Raw genomic sequence first — 23,707 nt, 5'->3', positions numbered from 1 at the left:
TTAATCATTAACAGTAGCAATGACCCCAGAAAAGTCCCTGAGTGATAACTGATTCTGTTTCTTGTACTGCGTATTGCGTTGAAATTGATCACACTGAAGACTGAAATGCCCTATTTATCCACAGAACAGATACAGCCTGGGAAACGTCAGTGTAATGTGCCAATGTGCCTCAACCCTGACCTGGAGGGACAGCCGCTGAGAATGAGAGGTTAGTGAGTCGCACAGCCCCGGGAGCTGAGGAGACCTGTGGGCACCCCAGGGTCCCAGCAGCCACTGAGCTCTTCTCAGCCTCTCCGCTCCAGCCTTTGCCCACCTGCCTCCAGGGACTGGGGACTTGCAGTGTCTCATGTTCAGACAAGACCAACAGAAAACTCTCCCAAAGAGTGACTTTATAACCCTTGGATCCATGTAAAACAAGTGTAGTCTTTCCCCTGTAATGTTTTGAATTTTAGGAAACAGACATGCGTTGCTTTTTCTTTCAGTAAACTAGACAGCTGTAGGTTCTCTAGTATTCCTCCTAATACAGATTGTTTTCCATATTGTCCTTTACCTACTCTTCTGAGCATTGTCCAGCTTCTTTTTAATTCTTCTAGAATGTTCAGATCCTCATTTCTTTCCAGCTATCTAATGTACTGAAACCACACACTTAACCACACAGCTTTCTCATGGGAGAACCCTGAATGTAGATCTGTTATGAGATCACCAGAACAGTTTCAGAATTCACCCCATGAATATTGATGACAAAAGTAGCTGATCATGACTTTTGACCTTTTTCTTGTTCAGAAGTTAGGTGAGCCTACCATTGGTAAAACAACAAGAAATTAAGACTGCATCCCTTAAGTAAAGCAAACCCACTTTTCTAGAGCTTATCCCTCTTCTATTTCTCCAAAAGAAGGTGTTTTTGTTTGGTTTTTGCTAATACTTGGAAATTGAATGGCCAATTTGACCCCTGTGTTAAATGCAGTGAGACATCTCTCATCTGTGGCAGGCAATGCTTCTGTGAGCTAAAAACAGAGTGGAGGAGTACAGCTCTGGTGCTTGTTCATAAACTAGTGACTCAGTAGCCACTGAGGTGGAATGAGAACATGGCAACAAAGCTGAAAAGTTGGTCTCTGTCACATAATTGGAGGAGTGCATTAGCGCATTTGGGGTCCGATGTGTACATGTGTGGAAGCTTTGAGACAAATAAACCATTTCATGGTTTCTCCTGTCTACAAGATTCCCAAGGGAATTTTTTTATTAACCTCCCCAGTTCTGAGGTTGAGCTTTGGCAGAAGTTGCCTCTTTGGGTTTCTGAGGTCGCTCTGTGTCTGCTTTGAGTGCTAGGTATTTGCAGGAGGGGTTGGGGAGACCCAAGAGTGAAAGCTCTGGCAGCAGCCGGGAGATGTTGTGCTCTGCTCTCCCGGTGCAGACTTGGCATGATTCAGGTGACAAAAGGGGAGAGGAGCCCCAAGACTTCCTTTCTGCGTTTTCCCACTTCTGGAATGGGAGTCTTTGTTCTGCCTTCAGCAGCGGTGTTCAGGAGTCCATTTCCTCAGCTCATGTTGGCCTGCAGGTGGCTGCTTTAAACACTCCACCAAGAAAGAACTTCATGATGCTGTGGCAACAATTATTGGCATTTATATTTGGTAAGGATTGATTCGGGGCTGCCAAAAACTTCTGGTCTCCCTCTTCTCCAAAATTGTGTTTACCATACCAATGTTGATTCCATTTAAGAAGTGAGGAGTTTTGGATTTAAACTGCATATATTTTGGTTTCTTCGAGAAGCTTCCTCTGTTTATAATACTATATAATCATCAGTTGACCCATTTTTTTCATTTTGTACAATTCATTGATTTATAATTATATTTGTCTTCAATTCACAATAACATCTCTATGAAATAATCAGAGATCTTTGTTAATGAGGCTCTTAGGGTTAGAAAATAAATGTTGTCTCGGATCTGACCAACACAGCAGTAAAGCTTGGACCTCCCCTTGGGATCCTGGAGAGTGTCTGCAATGAGCCCAGGTTTGGCTAAGCCACTGTTTACAATATTGGCACATCATATCAAAGTGCCAGTTGGAATTCCAGCATCCCATTAATACACGTGGAAAACAGCAGAGGACACCCCAGAACCCCTGGACTCCCTCCTGCCTGCATCAGAGACCCAGGCAGAATTCTGAATTTCAGGTTTGGGCTTGGCTCATTCAGACTCTTGTGACCGTTGGGAAGTGAACCAGAGGATGGAAGATTTCTCTTTTTCTTCAACCCCTACCCTATGTTATCCTGCATTTCAAAATAAAAGAAAATGAATCTTTTTAAGAAAGTGATAGAGAGATACATTCAGATAGTTTCCTTGTTGTCTGGATTTACACGACCTGATTTGCACAAGTGTAAGCAGGACTTGCTGCCGTGTTCCGGGCAGGGCAGGGCAGGGCAGGGCAGTCTGTACCATGGAAGTGTCTCAACCATTCAGGGCTTTAGTTCCACCCTTCCCTCTCAGGTACAAACACATAGGCAACCTAGTTTAAGCAAAGAAGTCACAGGATTTTGTTTTCATCTCCTAGTTGCTGGTTCCTTGATGTGAAACAGATTTTTTGGTGACTGTGGATTCTCTGCCTTCTCTCCTGTGGGAAGAACCCATTACTGTGCAGCTAGAGTGGGTTGCCTTTTCTCTGCCTACAGCCATTTGGGTATTTGCAACATCTTTCATCATCCAGCCTCTTCCTTCTTCTTAAGATCTCTTTTATTTATTTGAAAGACAGAATTAAAGAGAGAGAAATCTTCCATCCACTGGTTCTCTCTCAAAATGGTGGCAACAGCTGGTGCTGGGTCAAGCTAAAGTCAGGAGCCATTAATTCCATCTGGTCTGAGAGTGGCAGGGTGTCAGACACTGCCTTGCCAAGAGCATCAGAGAACTGGATGTAAAACAGCAACCAGGCACCAATCCGGTTCTTTGATATGGACTGTCAGCATCCTAGGTGGAAGCTTAACACACAAAGGCTTTCTTAATAGAGAAGAACCCTCCCGCCCCCGTCCCCTCTCTCCAGATGTGCTCATCACTGCCAAGTGTTGTCCATGATCCTGCCTCCGGTTCCTTGGATGGCACCAAAACCCAGCTTTTAATGCTGAAGGAGTGGCTGGCTGGGCAGATCCTTCTATTTGTAAATGTTTATGTCCAACATGAAGTTTCTTGCTCTGGACCTTACAATATTAATTTCCAAAGTGAAAAACGGCTATGTAGATTCTTAGCTCAAATATCTTCTCTTGTTAAGATATATGGAGTTCTAGAATCTTCTCCCCTTCCAGTTAGTAACATTTTAAAGTTGGCCTCTGTGATGTGATGAAGTGCTATGTGGGGTCTCTGCGTACTCCTGGCAGGTCAGGGCTCCAGCTCGCTTAAGGAGACCCTTGAACAGGCTGCTTCCTTTATCCTGGCACCTCCTTTCCAGACTTGAGTGCTCTCTTGCTTTCTTCAGTCACAAACCAAAGGGAGCTGTAGAAATCTAGTTCTTAAAATCAGGCCAGCAGAAGCCAGACACCATCTGTCTGGGTTTGGTTTTACGAAAAGGATTTCCCAGGTGTGGTTAGGAATGAAAGTTACATTCTTCCTCCTTGGGGGGCTTATGAGGGGCCAAGGGGACCTTCCCGGACCCCCGGAAGCTGATATTTGTTTGCTGCTTGTCTCTTTGCTGCCCAACCAGGTGCCACCAAGTCCAGCCTGCTGTCAGCACCCAGTGTAGTCAGCATGTTTGTGCCTGCGCCTGAGGAATTCACGGATGAGCAGCCCACGGTGATGACGGACAAGTAAGCCCACCTAGCTATCTTCTTCACCTTGTTTCTAGAAATCAGAGTTTTGTCAACTATGATGGTGAAAGGTTTTAAGCAATAATTTGCTGTTCACCCATAGCTCTAAGGATTGGTGTGCGTTTCTGGTGTTAGAAACCCCATATTACACAAGAGCACTTAACAGAAGGAAAGCAGTGGAAGATGGCCCGGGTGCCTGGGTGCCTACCACCCACAGGGGAGTCAGGATGGAGTTCCTGGATCCAGGCTTCAGCCTGTCTTAGCTCCAGTCATTTGGCCATTGGGGAGCGAACCAGGGGATGAAATATTTCTTTCCTTATCTGTCTCTCTCTCTCTCTCTGTGTCACTCTGTCATTCAAATAAAAATAATTTTTTTAAGTTTGTAAAAATAAACTTATTTTTGGTTCAAAACTTTTGAAATCAGTGCATAGGTTTTCTGTGATCTTCTTCAGACCTCACATGGTCCCAGATTCCAGAATTCCTTAGCACAGAATGAACTTCTGCTTTAACTTCATTTCCCGTGAGCTTTTTGAAGTTCCCTTGCAAAAGTAGTTTCTGTTTACACTTAAAAGTTTTCCTTTTTTTCAGTCGGACAAATGTGGAAAGTATCGCTTGCTCGTTATCCCTGGCAGTGATGTCATACTCCTAAAATCCCTTACACAGAAACATAAAACTGTCAGGGTGGAAATAAGGTGACACTTGTTTGTTTCGCCATCCTGCTAGCAACGTCCGTCCTCTGAATCTCAAACTCGGGGACTTGTCAGTCCTCAGTACCCCAGATTTCTTCTGGGGCCAAGCCCAGATGCCTTCGCTTGTGGTACAAAGTCTTTTGCATTATGAAAACATCACCATGTTCTTTCCCCAATGCCCTCAACTTTTTCAGAATATCCCTGATGTGTTCTGTCCTCTGTGATTCATTGGTGCCCTTCTCTTTGTACTTTCGCTACCTGATAAACTCCTATTCGTGCTCCAAGATCCGGAATTCCTCTGATTTTACTAGGCAGTTAGTCATGCCATTCCCTGAGTTTCCATAGAATTTTGTACAGCTCTCATTCTGGCATTTATGGCCTTGTATTTTATGCTTTGTTTATATATGTGGGCTCTGTAATACTAACACACGGGGAGTTCCTTGGGGCCTAGCACTGTTTCTTCTGTTTCTTGTACTTTGCACTGTCCGCATATACTTGACCTGGAAAGGTCTGTTCAGTGAATATGATATGAATCCTGTAAGTCTTGCAGGATTTCATGTTTGGGAGATCTCAGGAACCAGGTTTCTGGCAAGAGAGAAGGGGCAGTGTGAAGGTCCATGCAGCTACCCATCTGTTCCCCTTGGCCGTGAGCCGACAGTTGGTGTTGAAGAAGTGAAGATGCCTGTTTTGTCCCAGTGCCTGTCTGTCCGCCTGGGGAGCCCTGAATTACCCAGAAGGGCTCTTCTTGGTTCCCCTTTGGCATCATTTTCCCCGTTTTAGGCAACTACGCCCCATCCTCCAGGTCCAGGCACTCTTAGTTGCCATGCCGGTCGATTTTTGTGTGTGCTCCATTTCTCTCCTCTATGTTAAAAGTCCCACTGTGAGCAGTGTGTGTTTTTCGGCTTTGGTTTAGGATGGGTTCAGATGGAAGGATCACAATCGTGATAGGGCCTCTGGTTGCCTTGCTGTTCTCTGGAGCTTTCCTATTTGCTTTGTAAATTGCTCACCATGTCAGGCTAGCTGTGACTGAGTTCAGTTAAGGGAAACCACATTGAGGACATGTGGGAAGAACCCCAAATTATGCAAACCTGAGGACCAGGTGGCCATTGCTTATGGTTTCTTGCATATTTTATCCTACAGGCCTGATGAGTTCATGATGAATTGTGGACTCTGCAGGCTTCTAATGTATTCATCTCTTGAGATTCATCTTATAAATAGGACACTTTTTTGAAAGTTTCTATTCATGTTTAGACATCTTTTAAAATTTTGACAAATAAAAATAGATATAGTTATTGATTACAATAATTTGACATGCATCTGAGCTCTCAACTGGAAGCTTCAACTATTAATTCAAACGGCACTCATTCATCTTATTTTTAAAGATTTATTTACTTGTTTGAAAGTCTAAGTGAGAGAGAGAAAAAAAAATCTTCCAACTGCTGGTTCATTTCCCAGATGGCCACAGTGGCCGAGGCTGACTCAGGAGCCTTACCTGTGACTTCTACATGGGTGTAGGGTCCCAAACACATGAACTAGATTCTGCTCCTCTTCCCAGGCCACCAGCAGGCACTGGACGGGAAGTGGACCAGCTGTAACATAAAGTAGAGCCCATATAGAATGCTGGCACTTCAGACTGCACTTTACCTGGTGGCCCTTTACCCTAGGGCCTTGGCATTAATTTGGCAATAATTTGTGCACGGGCCAGATGCTTGTGAGCGGAACAATCTCTCTGGTTGTCAAAGGAGCCCTTGCCGTGGCTGCTGTGTGTTCTTTTTGTGTCTGTGGTGGTAGTGCTAGGCAGTCTCCTTCCTCCATGTGAGGACTTCTCCAAGGCTCGCCAGAAAGAGCTGTGGAGAGTATCTGAAACTGTGGTTGGTGTGCTTGGAGATAATTTCTCTTTCTTCTTTGCAGATGCCATGACTGTGGGGCCATTCTAGAAGAATATGATGAAGAAACACTGGGGCTGGCCATTGTGGTCCTCTCCACGTTCATTCACCTAAGTCCAGACTTGGCAGCCCCGCTGTTGCTGGACATCATGCAGTCTGTAGGAAGGTGGGGAATGTCAGCTTCTGTTCTGTTGGGTGAGGGGAGCCTGCTGCAAGCTACTTGTTGAAATAAGAACTATGGTTCTGCAGTGAAGTGTTTTGTAACGCTTCAGATGCTTGCTGTCTAGGGGTTAACCCAGACTAGTGTTAAAAACTGGATGAACTGCTCTTTTGACTGGGTTCCTCAGCATTGTAGGGTCAAGTCACAACATCAGAGCAAAAGTAGAGGAAGCTGCTCTTGTGATAGAAAACCCTCATTTATCACAGTATGTTACTCCGTGAGCTTGAGCTGACAGTGCAGCACTATCAGTGGTTCGTAGGAGGCACTGCAAGGATCCACCACTATCATTCTCATTATTGTTACTGCTGGTATTGTTATCATCTCTTTGAATTTTGAGATGGATTCGCCGAGTAACCCTGCAGCTTGTGGCATTGGTATGTGGGAGAATAAGTGTAGAGTGAGAGCAGCTTCACATTTCTGACTCACAAGAAGGAAGGACACCAGGCCATCAGCCCGATGAGGGAAGGTGAGGCTCGGCTGCTCTGAGAGTGTGCACATTATGAAAATTTCCTTTGGCAGACAGACAGTAGATGATAAATGATGTATCTCACCAATGTGAATGCAGTCCTAATCCGAGAACTGAACTCAATGTGGAAGGGAGGACTGGATTAAATCCTCTGTGAATCCGTGAAGTTTGCTGGTGGTGCTAGCCCAGGGCCACAGGCCCTAAGTCCTGGCTCGAGCCCTCTGGATATTTGTAGCCTGGTGTTGAAGAGTCCTGTCTGAGAAGCCATCTAGGATAGGTGTGACTTAGGGCAACGGTGGGAATTCAGGATGGAAGAGGTGAGGTACAAGAGGCAGCACAACAACAACAGGGATTTGCAAATTCCTGGCCTCTGAAGAAGGGCAAAGAGGATTTTAATGAAGGTTGAATATAATATTTTTAATTAAAAAATCTTTATTTTAAAGACAGATAGCAAAGCATTAAAAAGCCCTCATGAATGTATGATCCTTTCACCTCTCTTCCCACGTTTTTTGGGGGTAGCACACTCAGAAGTTCTAGTGCCAGAGATAGTGGTGAGTTAAGCCTAACTATTCCAACTCTAGACTTTATAACAGCCAGTGTGTGAAAGAAATAATGAATATGGAGATACAGAGAGAGAAGAAAAGATGGAATTTTCATTTAGGTCCTTGATTTCAAACTAATCACAATAATTGTGGAGTAAACAATGTATCCGCTATCAGCAATACTGGTGCAATTGGGAGTTTTTAATTGATGTCAGGTCTCATTTCTGCTATGAGAGTTTCTCCTTTTAGACAAGAAAGAGTTATTGTCTAGGTCTGTTACCATCTTCATGAAGCAGCTGCTCTGAGTTGTAACAGATACATGGAGGGGTTTGTTTTTATTTTAGCATAAACAAAGATAATCCTTCTCCAAACGTTGCCAGCACTCAGGCTGGAAGCACATGAGCTTTGAAGAAAACAAGGGAAAAACAGTAACAGATGCGAACAACATGTTTACATGTACATGTATTGAAGTCTGCCTCCTGGGGCAGGCTGGTAAGAGGCAGGGCGAGCACTCTTACCGCCGCAGTCCTCAGCAGCCCAGGGTGATCACGGGAGCTTCCAAGGTGAGACTCAGCTGTCATGCCAGGGCTTCCCTGCGTACCTCAGTTACACCATGGGAACAGGGGCTGACTGTCCACTCGTGCAGGTGACCGCGGGCTCCATCCATTCCCAGGGTGTTCTGTGCGTGCAGAAGCTCAACGTGACCCTCTTTTATCACCGAAGCCTTTCCATGTGATTTGGTAATTTGCTTTAAACTTAGATGCCTCTTAAACTACCCCTGTTCCCTTTTCTAGCTGCAGCCTTTCATATCCAAGTTAGGACATTTCCTTTTGATATGATGACATATAGACTATTTCGATGCACCCAGTCCCATAAGCTTGTCAAAATTACATATCATTTATTAATTACTTAAAATCTATTTATCAGTAGAATAGGTTTTCTTGCTTATCATATTAATTCAACAGTTATCTGTTATCTATTCTATTATCTATTCTGTATCCTATGATAATAGAGGTTTTTTTTTTTTTAACATTTGTGCTTCATTATAGTTAGATTTATTGGACACCAAGCAATGAATTTTAGTTGAGTTAAAATGGGGACAGTTTAGGTCAGGTTTGCCTTGGTATATCTACTCACCTGCTGTGGAGATCATTTTGTTGATGGGTTGTTTGATAGAAAAAAGTTTGGCTGAGAGCCTGTCTGAGGAAATACCTGACTTGACACAAAAAACAGATTATTTGTGTCCCAAGAGAGTGAGCTCTGAGTGGGCCCCCATCGCTATTCAAAAATATCCTCTATGTGGCCACAGAAGGGAGCTTCAAAAAGTTTACAGAAAAAGAGGATTCAAAGATTAGTTTGCTCCCAAAAAACTGCACAGTTTTGTTCATCCTACCGCTTTCTGAAGCCCCTTAGCCTCTCTTCCACGGATCACCGAGCGGCAGCAGGCCCCACCAGGACACTCGTCCCGCCTCACGGCAGCCTTGGCCATCATGTGACTCTGTTTCCTTTCTCTCCTAGGTTGGCATCCAGCACCACTTTCTCCAATCAGGCAGAAAGGTAAGGCCTCACGTGAGCCCAGGTTCACTTGCTCTGTCCCCTGTGCACGTTCATTCTGTGACCAGTTCACCCCTGGCAAGGACCAGCGGGGGTCCCAGCTGCTGCCCCAGAGAGTACTGATTGTCCATTTGCTGTTCACACCTTTATTCGTTCTCTCATTTCAGTCAACAGACACGTTGATGTCCGTCTTCTGCAAGATGCTTGGGTTTTAATTGGTGACAGAATTGTATGCTTACCCTGGTGGGTTTACAGGCTCCCAGGGAGGCAAACACAGATAAAATCATTGTCCTCACTTGCCTTTGTCAACTGTGCCAAGTGCTGTGAAAGACAAGTATAGAGACAGCTGAGGATGAAGGGTGCTGTGGTTGACGAAGCAGCACAGTCTGGCTGTGGTGGAACTTAGGAAAGCAGAAATAAGCAAGTTAGCCACCAAGAAATCTGCCATTTAATATTATTTTACTGCTAAATGCTATGGAAATTACCCAAGTAAGTCTAGATCACAGATCGTGACTGCAGGTAGTATTTTAGAGGTCATGATCAAGGACAGTTCTCTCTGAGGAAGTATTTGAATAAACTTGGGTGAAATGAACAAGCCATCTAGGCAGCAGTTTAGAGAGAGAACATTCCAGACAGAGCAAATCCAGTGCCTTAATGTCAGGAAAATGCTGGGAAGGAAGGAGCATGCCCAAGGATGGTAGGAGCCAGGCTGGACCAGGGAACGGGGAGGCAGCCAGGTAGTAAGTGCCCTGTCGGTCATTGGAGGGAGTTCAGCTTTTACTGAGTGAAGAAGGTTGTCGCTGAGGCCAGGAGCAGTGACACCCTTTGCCCTGTGTTTCGGAGGCCCATTCTTTTGAATTCATAGGATGACAGAGAAACACGGGGTGCTGGAACCTGGGGGAGGGAGAAGGGGAGTTGCCAGGGAAGAGGCGTGGTTTCACTTGAGCGGCTCTCTCCAGCCTTGCACCTGTAACCAACAGTGATGCATGGTTCCCTGAAGATGCTGTTGAGAGGCCAGTTCTCAAGCAAGTGTTCTTATCAGAATAGCATTGCAGTTTTTCAAAGGGGAAATTTAAAACCAAATCAAATGAAAGGGTTATTCTGGCTCGTGATCCTAAAATAAGTCTTGGTGGGTAAGAGTCGAAGCCGGAAAACCAGTTTGGAGATCCCCTCCAGGTGGACGATGGTAGCGATCTGATTTCAGGTAGAGAGAAGGTTTGTCAAGCCAGCAGGATTTGCTGATAAAAGGGCAGGAGTTACAGAGGCGAGAGTGGTTTGCAAGCTGGCCGAGTGTTCTATTTACAGAGATGGACAAGCCTAGAGCAGAGCTGATACCATGGTCTCTTCTGGGTGGCGAGGAAGGAGGGAAGGACTTTCCTTAAGAAGTGATAGATTTCAAACAAGAGCTGAAATCATGAGCTGAGCTTCACTACGCCAGAAGTTGTGTAACAGTCAGTGTAAGACACCCGCGGCGGTGAGGCACCTAGCACGCAGGGAGCTGTGACAGCGCCAGGGTGGCCACAGCACAGAGCCGCACACTCTTAACGACCTGGGCTTACCCGAGTGTGCAAGAACTTCCTTCTGGTGGTAGTTGGAGCACACTAAAAAATGATGTGATTTTTGTGCATGAGTGTGTGTGTGTGTGTGAGGACGGATGTAGGTGTTACTTTGGGTCCACTGGTTGCTGTTACCTGTGTGAGGACAGTAGTCTGTTCCATGAAGTACAAGGGATAGTGTGTGAGTGAGTGTATTTCTAATCACTCCTGCAGGTGTGAGGCACTGTTGTCAGGACTGGATTCCTACAGCTTCTGGGTTGAGAGTGTCTGCTTTCCTTTCTCTTGCCCTGTTCCAACACAGAATTTTATAAGCATTTTTCTTTTAGATTTTTTACATGATTAACCTTTTTAGGCATACTGTTTTTACACACCTATTACCTACATCCAACAGTGAGCATCTTATTTGCTTAATCATATGCACAACCGTATCTCCACAGTCTGTTTTGTCTTGGTTGGGATGCATTTCAGTGTAAATCTCAGATGTCAACACACTTACCCCCAAAATACTTATACTTAACCTAAGTTCGGTTTTTGCATATGGTCATTTATTTTTTCCATATTTATTGGGGTATGCTTGACAAATAAAAATTGTCAATATTTAATACACGCAGCATGGTATTTTGATATGCATGTCTTCTTGTGAATTGACTGCTATGGTCAAGCCAGCCCATGAAATCCCAGTGTTTTAATTGTGTGAATATTTCAGTGATGCAGTACTTTCATTTATTTCACAGTGACCATCAGCAGGATATTTATTATACAGTTTTAGCTTTGTAGGTGCCCTATATGTAAGGTGACGGGACTTAGGCATAACCTTTTCATTCCCATAACCTCACCTGGTGGCCTTCTCTTGTCTCAGCAAATTTCAGTGAACAATACTTCACTGTTAGTGATAGCTACCGTGGCGTGTGTTAAGTATGTTACATTTGGTCTAATCTTTTTCCTGAAGATCACTTTTGACCTAAAAGTTTGGACCAACATTTCAGGGTAGGCATGACATGGTGGGGCCATAACTGGATTCATTTTAGGAAAGTGAGCCTTTTTATCCTTCATCCACTGGACTCGTTGATTTCTTCTTTCTTTGTTCTACTCACCTGGTCCCTGAATCATCTCTGAAACCTAATTCTAGGGAACAGGGTCCCAGAAACTTCTTTAGGCTTCCCTTTTTGACATACAGAAGTGGACAGTGGGTGAAGGGGAAGTAGTGCCTTTGAAGCCGTGTCCTTTAGACAAATCCCAGCTTGGATGCACCAGGATAACTCTCCAGTCTTGCAGTGGGAGTGACCAGTCTCCCCCCCTGCATCGTGCCTCGGGGTTGCTCTCTTGGAGCCCGTGCCACTTGCCTGCGTAGGTCTTGCTGTCCATCCTGCAGCCAGAGTTCTGGTCCTGCCTCTGCCATTACTAGGAACATGGCTTTCTTCTCTGGGCCTCAGATCCCTCCTCTGCTCCTTCAGGGGCCTAGAATAAGCCCAGAAGTACTCAGACATGTCCGTCTTCTCTTCCCAATACTGTTAACGTGGGTGGGTAAGGTCTGATTGAAACAGTTTGTCTTACAGACAAAAATGCAACAAACTGCTCCCCGGAAGGGCTGATGTATAAATGCCTGAACTGTAGATGAAGAAAGTAATGGCTAAGTGCGTGGCCCTCATCCCATTTTCCTTTGTCCCATTCCAGCATGATGGTCCCAGGCAATGCAGCAGGGGTGGCCAAGCAGTTCCTGCGCTGTATCTTCCATCAGCTGGCACCCAACGGCATCTTCCCGCAGCTGTTCCAGAGCACGATCAGAGGTAACTGACCCGTCGAGGATCCAGACCCCACAGACCTCCTGGGTCCCCAACACCACTAAACCCAGTCGTTGGCTTTTTCAGATGGGACGTTTTTACGAACCCTGGCCACGTCTTTGATGGATTTCAATGAGTTGAGCTCCATCGCCGCTCTCAGCCAGCTCTTGGAGGTAGCTTTGCTTTCATGCTGCTCTCAGCTCTGTGTGCTTTTCTGCTGAGGAAGGAAGGCAAAGTCACTTAATTTAAAAATTAAGTAAATATTACACGGATTTACTATGTTGTTAAAGCAGAGTTCAGGGAAGTCTTACTCACGGCTTATGAAATCATTTGGTCTGGCCCTGCTAAGGCAACTGTAGGTGGGATTGAAATTCAATAAATCTATATCAGGCAGATGTTTAAGTTGAACATCTTATAAATATCCAAATGGCCCTTGGCAGGAAGCAGGTTCCCAGCCCTTGATTTAAAGCTGCTTGCCGTCCTCAGCTAAGTGGTGGGCTGTAGCTTCGTACTGGCCTCCTGGTATCGTCCGGCCCTTGAAGTGTGGAGTGGTGCGTTGAGCAGTAGCACACACTACATCTCGGGACCTGAAGTCCAGACAAGCTCACTATGTGTTAGTCCTCTCTGTTAGCCAGTACCAGTGGCTAGGAAGAAAAGCTGCTGTTTCTGTCATTCTTGCACCCCATGGGTGCCCTGGGCATCCTTCCCAGCAAGCATCATTTGTTGTGCCTCCCTAGTGTCTGGACACCTGTCCTTGGAAGATGTGTCATAGGTCTCACTCACTTTCCACCTCTCACTAAGTTTAAAGAGCACCCACACTCCCTCTTCAGCTCATCTGGACTCGTTCGTTGTGTAGTCCTCCTTGCTTTTGCAATGATTGTTGAGCAGGAACTCAAACCCATGTTTTTAGCGTGAATATGTCATTTTCCAAATGCTGCTCGCCCAATAGCTGTTATGAACTTCCACGCAGTTTCAGCAGTTGACTGCCTATGCTTTTGTTTTTAGGGTCTAAATAACAAAAAGAATTTACCAGCAGGGGGTGCTATGATACGCTGTTTGGAAAACATGGCTACTTTCATGGAAGCTTTGCCCATGGATTCTCCCAGTAGCCTCTGGACTACAATCAGCAACCAGTTCCAGACGTTCTTCGCCAAGCTGCCTTGCGTTTTACCTCTGAAGGTGAGCTGACAGCAGGACCTCTCTTCACCTCTGACCCTTGTGGACCTTCTGCCTACAGAGAGCAGTGAGAGAAACAGAATCTCGAGAGGGCATTAAACCTATCACCCAGGACTTGAAGGGACCCGAATCCTCTACCGCATGAGAGTTTTCTGGGTTGTTCTTTCCAAGGCAGACTGGCCGTTATGTTCACTAATCGTGACTAGACTTAGGGGTTGGGTGTTTTAACACGTCAGAGAGATGGTAGTGAAATTTTTTTTAAATGTAGAAATTTTTCTCAGGTGGATGTTAAGTAAATAGCTAAATAGTTTTGTCTAGAAGGAGCTGACGTAGGAAAGAAAGACAATTTTAGAGAATTATGTAAGAGATGGCTCTGCTTATGTGCTCATGGAAGGCATGTTCTCTTTGATTACCCTACCCCCAACATCATACCATCACAACCATACTTCCTTACCTGCTGGGAGACTGGTGACCTAACCATCATTATCCATACAAGCAAGTTCAATGCAAGATCAGAAAGGTACTCTGCTTGGCGGGGGAAGGGCAGTGTAAAACTCCTTCCCAGGCTCCCCAGTTCCCAGACAAAGGACTGCAAATTCAGAGAGGTGGTGTGACTGAAAGAGCTCGGTGGTGGCAGTGAGAAGATCAGCCATGGGAGGCAGCAGGTGATGGTTAAATGGGGTTGAGCTGCTAGCACCTGGCTTTCTTCTGTCCTGGCTCCAGCCTGGCTGGGGATTTTGAGTGTGAAGCAGTAGATTGGAGTTGTGTCCCTTCTGCTACCTCTTAAATCGGTAAACACTTTCAAGAGGAGGGATTAGTTTATCATGGTGCAGAAGGACTGAAATCCACACACAGTCTTTTCATAACTATGAGCTTTTCAAAGATCCCTCTTAGAGCTACTGCACAAGGACCGGGCATCGCACACATTTTCACGTGGCCATTTTTCATAGAGCCAGAGAGCCATCCCTGGTGAGAGAAGGCACAGGAACAAGTAGGGCAAATGCCCACATGCATGTGTGACAGTCAACATATTTCACGTGAACACTGACCAGTCGGGGATGTTACTAGCCGTAAGCAACTAGTGTGCCTAATTGGTGACAGTCAGCCCTGCCCATAGGGACCTTGTCAGCAAGATTGATTCATGAAGTGGAAAGAGATCAGATAATTAGGAAAATGACTCTTGAGAATTGGGTGGCCCCTGTCCTTCTGTGACAGGCGTGGGGGGTGTCCAGTATACTAGGTCTCCCCTGCCAAGGGATGCATAGGGGGCACTCAAAACTCAGCACAGCTATGGCAAGTGCTTTTCGGTTGATTATTTTCTGTGGCCCATAAATGATGTTATAACCATTCAAGTGGCCTTTGGCACAAAGGTTTCCCACTCCAGGGAGGAGGTTGTGTGCTGTCCGTCACCTGCTGATGTCGTCACAAGGGAACACAGGTCTTATGTTGCCCACCTTCCCATTCTTTCTAAGATAACATTTCCTGATTTTTCAATCACTATGGGAGACAGCCAGTATTCAGCCCTTGTCTTGAATCAGGGTAAATGTCACATCAGCTCCCATGGCTACTGAGCAGATTAAATGGACCGGTGCTTTCCTTAGAAGATACTTGTCAAATATTTTCAGAATTTCTGTAGGAATTGGACCTGCGAGGTCAGATCTGGGCATTGGCTATAATCAGCTTCTGCCTTCTTTTTAAAACATTTGTCTATTTGTTTAAAAGAAGAAGAGTTGAGAGAGAGGGAGATCTTCTGTCCACTGTTCACTCCACAAATGCCTGCAACACAGAGTGATGCCTGGCCAGACTGAAACCAAGAGTTAGGAATTCCATCCGGGTCTCCACCTGGGTGGCAGGGGCTAGGAACCTGGGCCATCATCTGCTGCCAGCCAGGCACAGCAGTGGGATCGAAAGTGTGGGGTGGGTAGAAGTCAGCCAAGTACTCCAGTGTGGGTTGTGGCAATCCCAAGCAGCACCTGAATCCACAACCTTGGCACCTGCCTTTGTCTTTAATCTCTGGGGGAAAATGTTACCGTTGATACACCGTGTGCGGTTTTTATACTTCTCATGGAGAAACGTATCCCAGCCTTGAGTGTGCGTCATCCATGTCCCCGAAGGACTTGGTAGAATGTGGGTGACTGGTGCTGATCTAGGAGTCCCTGATTCAGAGGAGTGGATCCTCAGGGTTTGCATTCCACTGGGTTTCCAGGGAAGAGAGGCACTCTGCTCTAGGGGTTCTGTTTGCAGAACACCAGCTTAGTCTGCTTTAAAGAACTTTCTGCATACAGCTACAGATATTCAAGTACAATGTTCAGTAATATTGTTTAACTAAACATTTTAAACCTGAGAATGATTTCTTATCACTTTGAATGTGTGGCATGGGACACGTTATAGAGGCAGCTATATTTCAGCTGTTTCTTTTTGCTAACAAATGCTTAAGGAAACTATTTGAAGTAGAAGATATATTAAGAAGGTACTGACTTCTGCTCTTTCATATTTGTTCACAGTGTTCTTTAGATTCCAGTTTGAGAATTATGATTTGCCTCTTGAAGATACCCTCTACCAATGCCACCAGGGTATGTATGTTCAGAAAAGCAACCAACTGGTTATTCAGTTATTGTTTGATCTGAAAATAGGCAGCACTGAAGACAAGTTAGGCCTTTTTTTTGGCATACTTGCCTCTGCTCCTGCAAGGCCAATGTCTAACATAAAGAACGCTAGGACATCACAATATTGCTGTATGTAATTGGATCTCCAAGTTCTGGCCCATGCCCATCAATCCAATCTTCATATTGTCAAGAAAAGAATCTTTTTTTTTTCAAATGATTTATTTATTTGAAAGAGCTGCACACACAGAGAATTTTCTATCTGCTGGGTCACGCCACAAATGGCTTCAGTGCTGAGACAGGCTCAACATTGGGCTGCAAGGACCTGAGCACTTGGGCCATTTTCCACTGATTTCACAAGGCCATTAACAGGGAACTGGATCAGAAGTAAAACAGCCAGAACACAAATTGGCACTCACTTGCTACACTACAATGTCAGGTCCAGAAAATGGTCTTTCTCAACATGGATCTCATTGTACTGGTTCCTTGCTTAAAAATATTTTTTTAACTTCTCATTTCTTTTAGGATAATCTCCAGATTCCTTAGTCTGGCATACAAGAAGTTGCTTCATATCTCGCCAATTTAATATTTCATTATGTCTCCCATTTTCCATGTCTCCTCCATCCTTTCAAAATTGCTGTTATTGTCATCAAAACAGCCACCACCATTTGTTGTGCTTAGTAATTTTCACTAATGTTCTTATTTGGGCCCATGTCTCTTTGTCTTTGCTTAAACTGTTTCCTCTGATGAACTTTTCATTCTTGGAGGTGCAATGGAAACAATGCTTAGATCATTTGTACTAACGTTCTTGCATATCAGCTCTCAGAATACCTGATAGACCTCTCTATGTTGGCACTTGCATTGCACACAGTCTTTCCTTGGAAAGTGTTATCAGGAAATCAGGACAGTGTCTCATTCACTTTTTGTTCCTGGCTACATTTCTGGGCTGCATGACCTTCAGCAGAGCAATCGCTTGTATTCCAGTAGTTGGTGATTACTAGTTAGTATATCAACATCACGTGTCTTCTGAACCTGTTTACCTTCACTGTGGTTTCATAGACTCGAGTTTATGTCAGAAAGTTGCCAAGAGATCATCTGGTTCATGTGTTCGCTTACAAATAAGAAACAGGCTCAGAAAATGAGGTATTTTGGCCTACTCACATAGCTGGTTGGTAGAAAATAGATTTGCACATGAGTCTTTTGAGACCAAACTTGGCCGGTGTATTGTACCACATTGCCCCATTCTGGGACTTCCATTCAGGCTTCCCTCCAGTGTTCTCTTCTTGACTATCAAGGATGCATAATGTGAGTGTGTGACCAAGGCCATACCCAGTTCATGTCAGTGTTTTAAGGAGAGTCATCCACACAGAGCAAACAGAATGAATTAATAATGTGATTTCAAAGATTTTCTTTAAGATTTTTCATATGATAAGCATTACATGGGCTTGTGTGGGGAATGCAAATAAGTAAAATAATTTTTATCAGGGTTAACTAACATGTAATGAACTGGTTTTTGTGTCAGTAGGCAGAAAGAATCTCAAAAATGCTTATTTCTGTTGCTCTCATGGTTCCTTTCCTGAGAATTTATTGAAAGGGAGAACATGAAAATCTCGTGCAAAAATGGATGTACTTAGGTGGTATTTATATTAAATGTGACTTCTACAGCACTGGAAATTTTTTATGCTATATTGTTAACAAAAAATAAACCAGCATATGTTTAAGGTTTGAGTTAAGTAAACTGGCGTACAGTGAAGTACCATGCACAGTGTTACCGCTTGGTGATGAGACGGCGAATGATTTATTTCCTCACCTTTACTTTCCTCCATGATTGAATTTGCTCACTGAACATGTCTCACTTTTATAATCTGGACAGTGAGGCCTAGCAAGGTTAGAAGTCATGGAATTAAGGCATGGACTTCTTTGGTGTCCAGACAAAATCCTGTCTTCTCTACATAGCAATTGTACCTCTGAAAAATTGCCCTAGAACTTGGATTTGATTTTCATTGCATAGCTTTATGGCCTCAGGCGAGGTTACATAACAAGCTGGTTGTTGGGGTTTGTGATGAAGGTCGCTGTTGCCATGTGTTCTACACAAATAACCATGTCCTTTCATTCTCACCATCCTAATAAAGGTTTATTAAAATGAGGCCATGACTAAGGCATGTTATCACAGAGGAGAAAACTACATCTCAGAGCCATTCAAGCATTTCTTCAGGGTTGTGCATTTGGCACAGGGATGATGCCACAGCTTAGGATCCTGCATCTCTCATCCGAATGTTTGATTCAAGCCAGGCTACTCTGCTTCTGATCCTACTTCCGGCTAGTGTGCGCCCTAGGGTGCAGCAGTTGGTGACTCAAGGGCTTGGGCCTCTGCCATCCACACAGAAGACATACCAGCTCTGGGCTCCCTGGCTTTGGCCTGGTGTAAATATGGCTGTTGCAGGCATCTGAGGAATGAACTGGAAGGTGGAAGATTATTCCATCTGTCTATCTTCTTTGCCTTTCAAATAAAATTAAAGTCAGTTTTAAAAATTCGGAAGTCATTTATTCAGGGTCCTAGAGTTAGAGTATAAAACATTTGTGTTAGATTCTAGAGCTGTGTCAATAGGTAAATATGTGGTCTCCCAGGACACAAAGAGACTTGAGTGAGATCAGCTGTGAAAAAGCACCTTGCTCTGCCTGACACTCAGTAGGATATTTCTAAATGCCTGAAGAGAGGATGTGGAGCTACAGCGGACCCTTTATGGGTGGAGTTCTGATGGAGAAACCCCAGTGGGTGGTGCCTTCCTGGTATGAATCAGCAGGAAGCTGGGGCTGCCCATGGATTTTCTCTAAGCCAATGGTACTTCAGAAATATGAGGATGTTTTGCATGACATCACTAAGAAGACAGACTTCTAGAAGACCCCAAAGTGATACACAGATGCCCCTGGGTGCTAAGACACTGACCAGAAGATCTGGTGCAAACCTCCCAGAGTTCTGAAGGCTTTAGTGGACACTGACTTAGGACAATAGTCTAGGTGGGTTTGTGAATGATGCCACAGGCAGCGTGGGCTAATTTTTGAGCAATACGATGACTGAGTTCTTGGAGCCATTTGTTGTAGATGCAACTCAGGGTCTAGTAGAGCAACAGAGTTGCTACAAGAGTCACCTGGTAAGAGGTTTTTCGTTTTAGAAAAGAATGATTCCGTCATTAAAGATTGGGAGATATTAACTTTTGTTTGGGATGAAAGAATGCAGCGGTTGATGTTTCCTGGCCCTCCTCTCTCTGCAGAGTTTGTTGGAGCCATTTTCAAAACTGCTCAGCTTCGTAATCCAGAATGCTGTCTTCACGTTGGCCTACCTGGTGGAGCTGTGCGGCTTGTGCTACCGAGCCTTCACTAAGGTACGTTCTCACGTGTGTTCTGAGAACTAGCAGAACTAGCAGAGCTCATAACCTTTCCAATCAGTGCCAAGTCCCCGTCGGGTTAGTTAATGTAGTTTTACAGTGAGCAGCTCTGGGGTTTAGTGAATACAACTGGAGAAAACGCTTTACACATCCATGCATGAACTGCCAGAAATACACGAATGCAGAGAGTTGAGGGTCATGTGGTTTAGAAGAGGTAAGGTCATTTGAATGAAATGTTTGTGATATGAATGACCTCTGTGGCTCCTTCTCAAACTCCTCACCCGTTATTCACAGGTAAGACATCACTCCACATCCTTTTCCATCCGAAGTAGAGGACTCTGGGCTTGACATTTCAGTTCCTTAATTCTCATCATCCATCTGTCTCCCCATTTCTGGGTCTCTGGCCTCTGAAGTTAGCATCTTATCCTTTGCCATGTTGCTGTAATAATGGTTTCTCTATTGCATTATTTCCAGCACCCCCTTCCCCACGACTGAGAAAATGGACAAGTGCTGCTTGCCTAAGGGCTGCAGCCTGTATGGAACTGATGGGCAGGGGAGGGCAGGCAAACTGCGTTTCTGTCTTAAGAACAGTTATGCAAATGTCAGCTTTCCAAAGGCCAAGCCTTCCTGTTTTCAGTAGGATCTGTGTCCCTGTTCTCACTTGAACATGCAGAAAGCGCTTTTACTCACGTTGTTCACATCCATCCCTTTGTTTTTCTCATAATAAACCCGATGATAGACTAAGGTTTTCATTCTGCTCAAGACACCCTCATCTCCTTTCTTGCCAGCTTGTGTCTGTTCTGCCATGGTAAACGCCATGCCTGATCTCATTTTTTGGTCTTTCTGATGATAAAGTATCTGATAGTGTACCTGTAGCATTGGTTTCCTAACACCGTGGTAATCTTCAGTTTTCACTGCTAAAATTCTTCTTGAAAAATAACTTCTCCACACCTATACCTTTTTCTTAATTAAAAAGAGAAAGGTGTAATAACACCAAATACAGTATGTTTATTTTTGGAAGAAGAAACCCAATGAATTGTATTTTGCATGTTGTACAATGTAGGGATCGATTATAGGGGGTCTTCTAACATTCTGAATTCAAAATACTCATTATGAAACACATCCTGCTATTAGCCTATCTTCACATTAATATCCTTTCACTTTCCATTGTCATCTGCCTTCCTTCCTTTTTTTTTTTCAACACAAGGTGTTAAAAAGACTCCATCCATGATGGTCCGATCTTCTTCATAATTAATGAGAAACCATAAGAAATGGTTTTAAAGTATCAGTATCTAATTGAGCCTTCTCCCAGATATAATCCAAAGACTTGGGAAGGTAAGAGCTTAGATGTCTTCCCTGCAGCGTGACGGTAAAGGTGATCTGAAATGTGTCCCATTTCAAGGTGCTAGGTAAAACAGAGTAGACACGACTTTACACATGTGCACCTAATTTTGTAAGAATGAATGGAGGTGAAAATGAAGAGGGAATTGCATAAGTGTTTCTTGTCTTGGAGACTTAGTGGCTTGAGATTTTAAGCCCCCACACAAGGAAAATGGATCAATTTTGGAACTCTTCCAGGGTGGGAGTGGAACTGAGTCATCCCCTGTAGAAATTCAGAGCCCTCAAAAGGGCACTTGGTAAAAAAAAAAAAAAAAAAAAAAAAAAAAAAAAGATGCTTTGGAAAGGAAAGAACAGATTCTTTTGTGAAAGTGACAAGGAGTGGTATCTATCTCTCTCTGCAAACTGGAAGAGAGATTTGTAGTCTCTCGTTAATTAGCAGACGTGGGTTTATCTTTTAATAGGTTTAGAGTTTGAATTTAAAATACCACCAGCATGTTCTGGAAGGCACCAAGCTGAAAAGCCAAGTACTACCAAGACTAGGCACGTGTCAGTCCTGCAACGTCTGGCAGAAGCAATCTCAAACTCCATCCTCAGATAGCGCTGGAGGGAATCCTGCAGCATTCCTATGGCTGGGATCCTACTGAACGGGAGCTCACAATGGAAAATGATAAAAGAAAAACTAAGCCACCATGACCCTTGTCTGATCATCTGCGGTCAGCAGACAGCAAGATTCTAAAACTGTGTGATACTCCAAAAATATGCTTCAGATGATAAACACATGAGGAATAGATAAAAGAAAACACAGGCTATCTAATTATTTTCTAAAAAGAGCCAGATTTGAACAAAGCAGAGATTCTAGAAATGAAAACTAGTGACTGGCATGAGAAACAGTTAAATAGCAAGTTAGATGCAACCAAAGAAAGAGTTGCTGAGACTGAAAAACTTGAAGAAGGGAATACAGTCAAGGGAAATAAAGAGCGAAAACATAAAGATCATACATAAAGAAAGAAATATGAGAAACGCAAGAGACTTTGTGTCTATTCTGTATTTGATGAAAACAATTATCTAAGGGAGCATATGGATTCCTAAAGCTATTACAAACAAACTAATGTTTTACCTGCTCATCGCGTGGCCTGCAAGAATAGTCTGCAACACTTTGGCAGAACAGCTAAGACAACGTTTTAGGAGGAACCAACAGCCAAATTCCTCTAAAGAGAGATTGACAACAAACTTCTCAACCACGTGATACAATTGTGAAAATCATGCCAAAAAAGGTCTTCAAATGATAAAATAAGCAGCTTTCTGGAATTCTCTGTCAGTTAAGCTATCCCTTAAGAGTGAAGGCTAAATAAATACGCTATCAGAAAATAAGAGATTTTCTAATAAATTCTTCCTGAAAAAAAAAATGCTAAAAGATTCAGTAAGGAGGAAATTGAATCAAGAAGAGTGGAGTGAAATGTACGGAGGAATACTCAAGGAAATGGATAAAATATGAAAATCTAAGTAGTCAAAGTAACAATGTTAGCAAAATCAGACTAAAATTCTAGATAACAGTAATCTGATTTATGAGTGTGTGTTTGTGTGTGTGTGTGTGCGCGCATATGTTGGGGTAGGAATTAGAGTTAAAGCATTCTATATATTGTTCACAGGAAGGACAGAAGTAATAGTCTTGAGAATTTTCTATATATTTCGAGTGTAAAATCCAAAAGCCAGAAATGCAAATTCTAAACAATTAGAGTAAAATGGGAATAGAAATTCAGCAGACAAGAAGGGAATCACAGAACAGACTACCACAGGCGTAAGCTGGTAGAAAACAAACTGCAGCTGTCCTCACAGTGCATGGCAGCTGATGGGACTCACTAGGACTGCCAGGCTGCACTGCAAAATTCAAACCACATATTGTTGATAACAGATGCATCTCAATATGTCTGAAGACACTAGGAAAGCCTGAAAGAAAATGAGTGAAAAAGAAGTGTCAGGCAAATATTAAATCAAATCTGAAGTCAACAAACTGACTTTAAGCTGAAAGGCATGATTATAAAGAAAGGCATGGCATATTTTTGTTGATAAGATAGACAGTCCACCAGGGAAAAGGTGACAATTTTAAAGCTTTGTGGAACCTAATATGTAACCTCCAGATAGGCTGGGAGCTGGCATTGTGGCATACAGGCCAAGCCTCTGCCTAAAGACGCCAACATCCCACTTGCAGTCTGGTTCAAGTCCAGGCTGCTCCACTTCCAATCCAGATCCCCGCTAAAGTGTATGGGGAAACAGGTGCGGGGGTCCCTGCACCCATGTGGAAGATCCAGAAGAATCCCCAGGCTCCTGGCATCAGCCTGACCCACCTGGCTCTTGCAGCCATCTGGGAAGTGAATCAATGGATGAGAGATTCTCCATTTCGCCTCCTCCCTCTGTAACTCTGCCTTTCAAATAATAAATAAGAAATAAAGCTTAAAAATAGAATAGGAAATTAACAGTCATGGTGGGAGATTTTAATAGAGCCCTTCCAGTAATTGATAAATCAAGCAGATAAAAAGTGATGAATGCTACAGTAAATTTTATCAACAGATTAATTGGACTCAATGGACATATGAAAAAATCTTGAATCCACAGAGATCAAGTGCTTTCACCACTTTTGTAAATGTTCCAGGGTGGACTGAGCAAGGGCTCTTCATTTAGGGGGCAGCATTCGCTTCCCAGACATACACCTTTTATTGAAT

The 23,707-nt window shown here is 43.8% G+C and overlaps 1 protein-coding gene across 5 annotated transcripts in view; it reads left to right on the top strand.

The window, feature by feature from the left end:
- The window catches only part of UNC79 (unc-79 homolog, NALCN channel complex subunit), a 210,975-nt gene that overhangs the window by 150,250 nt on the left and 37,018 nt on the right, over positions 1-23,707 (top strand). For all 5 annotated transcript variants that reach the window (XM_040975119.1, XM_040975118.1, XM_040975121.1 and 2 more), the window contains 9 exons: positions 125-208; positions 3,685-3,787; positions 6,388-6,528; positions 9,109-9,147; positions 12,375-12,487; positions 12,569-12,654; positions 13,487-13,660; positions 16,162-16,230; positions 19,533-19,643. In XM_040975119.1, coding sequence (XP_040831053.1) covers positions 125-208; positions 3,685-3,787; positions 6,388-6,528; positions 9,109-9,147; positions 12,375-12,487; positions 12,569-12,654; positions 13,487-13,660; positions 16,162-16,230; positions 19,533-19,643 — 920 coding nt within the window. The remainder of the gene's footprint in view (positions 1-124; positions 209-3,684; positions 3,788-6,387; positions 6,529-9,108; positions 9,148-12,374; positions 12,488-12,568; positions 12,655-13,486; positions 13,661-16,161; positions 16,231-19,532; positions 19,644-23,707) is intronic.

Source organism: Ochotona curzoniae, unplaced genomic scaffold (assembly GCF_017591425.1).
Source record: "Ochotona curzoniae isolate NIBS_2020 unplaced genomic scaffold, NIBS_Ocur_1.0 contig_2688, whole genome shotgun sequence".
Taxonomy (NCBI): domain Eukaryota; kingdom Metazoa; phylum Chordata; class Mammalia; order Lagomorpha; family Ochotonidae; genus Ochotona; species Ochotona curzoniae.
The sequence above is the reverse complement of the archived record's forward strand: the minus strand, read 5'-3'. Positions and strand labels throughout refer to the sequence as shown.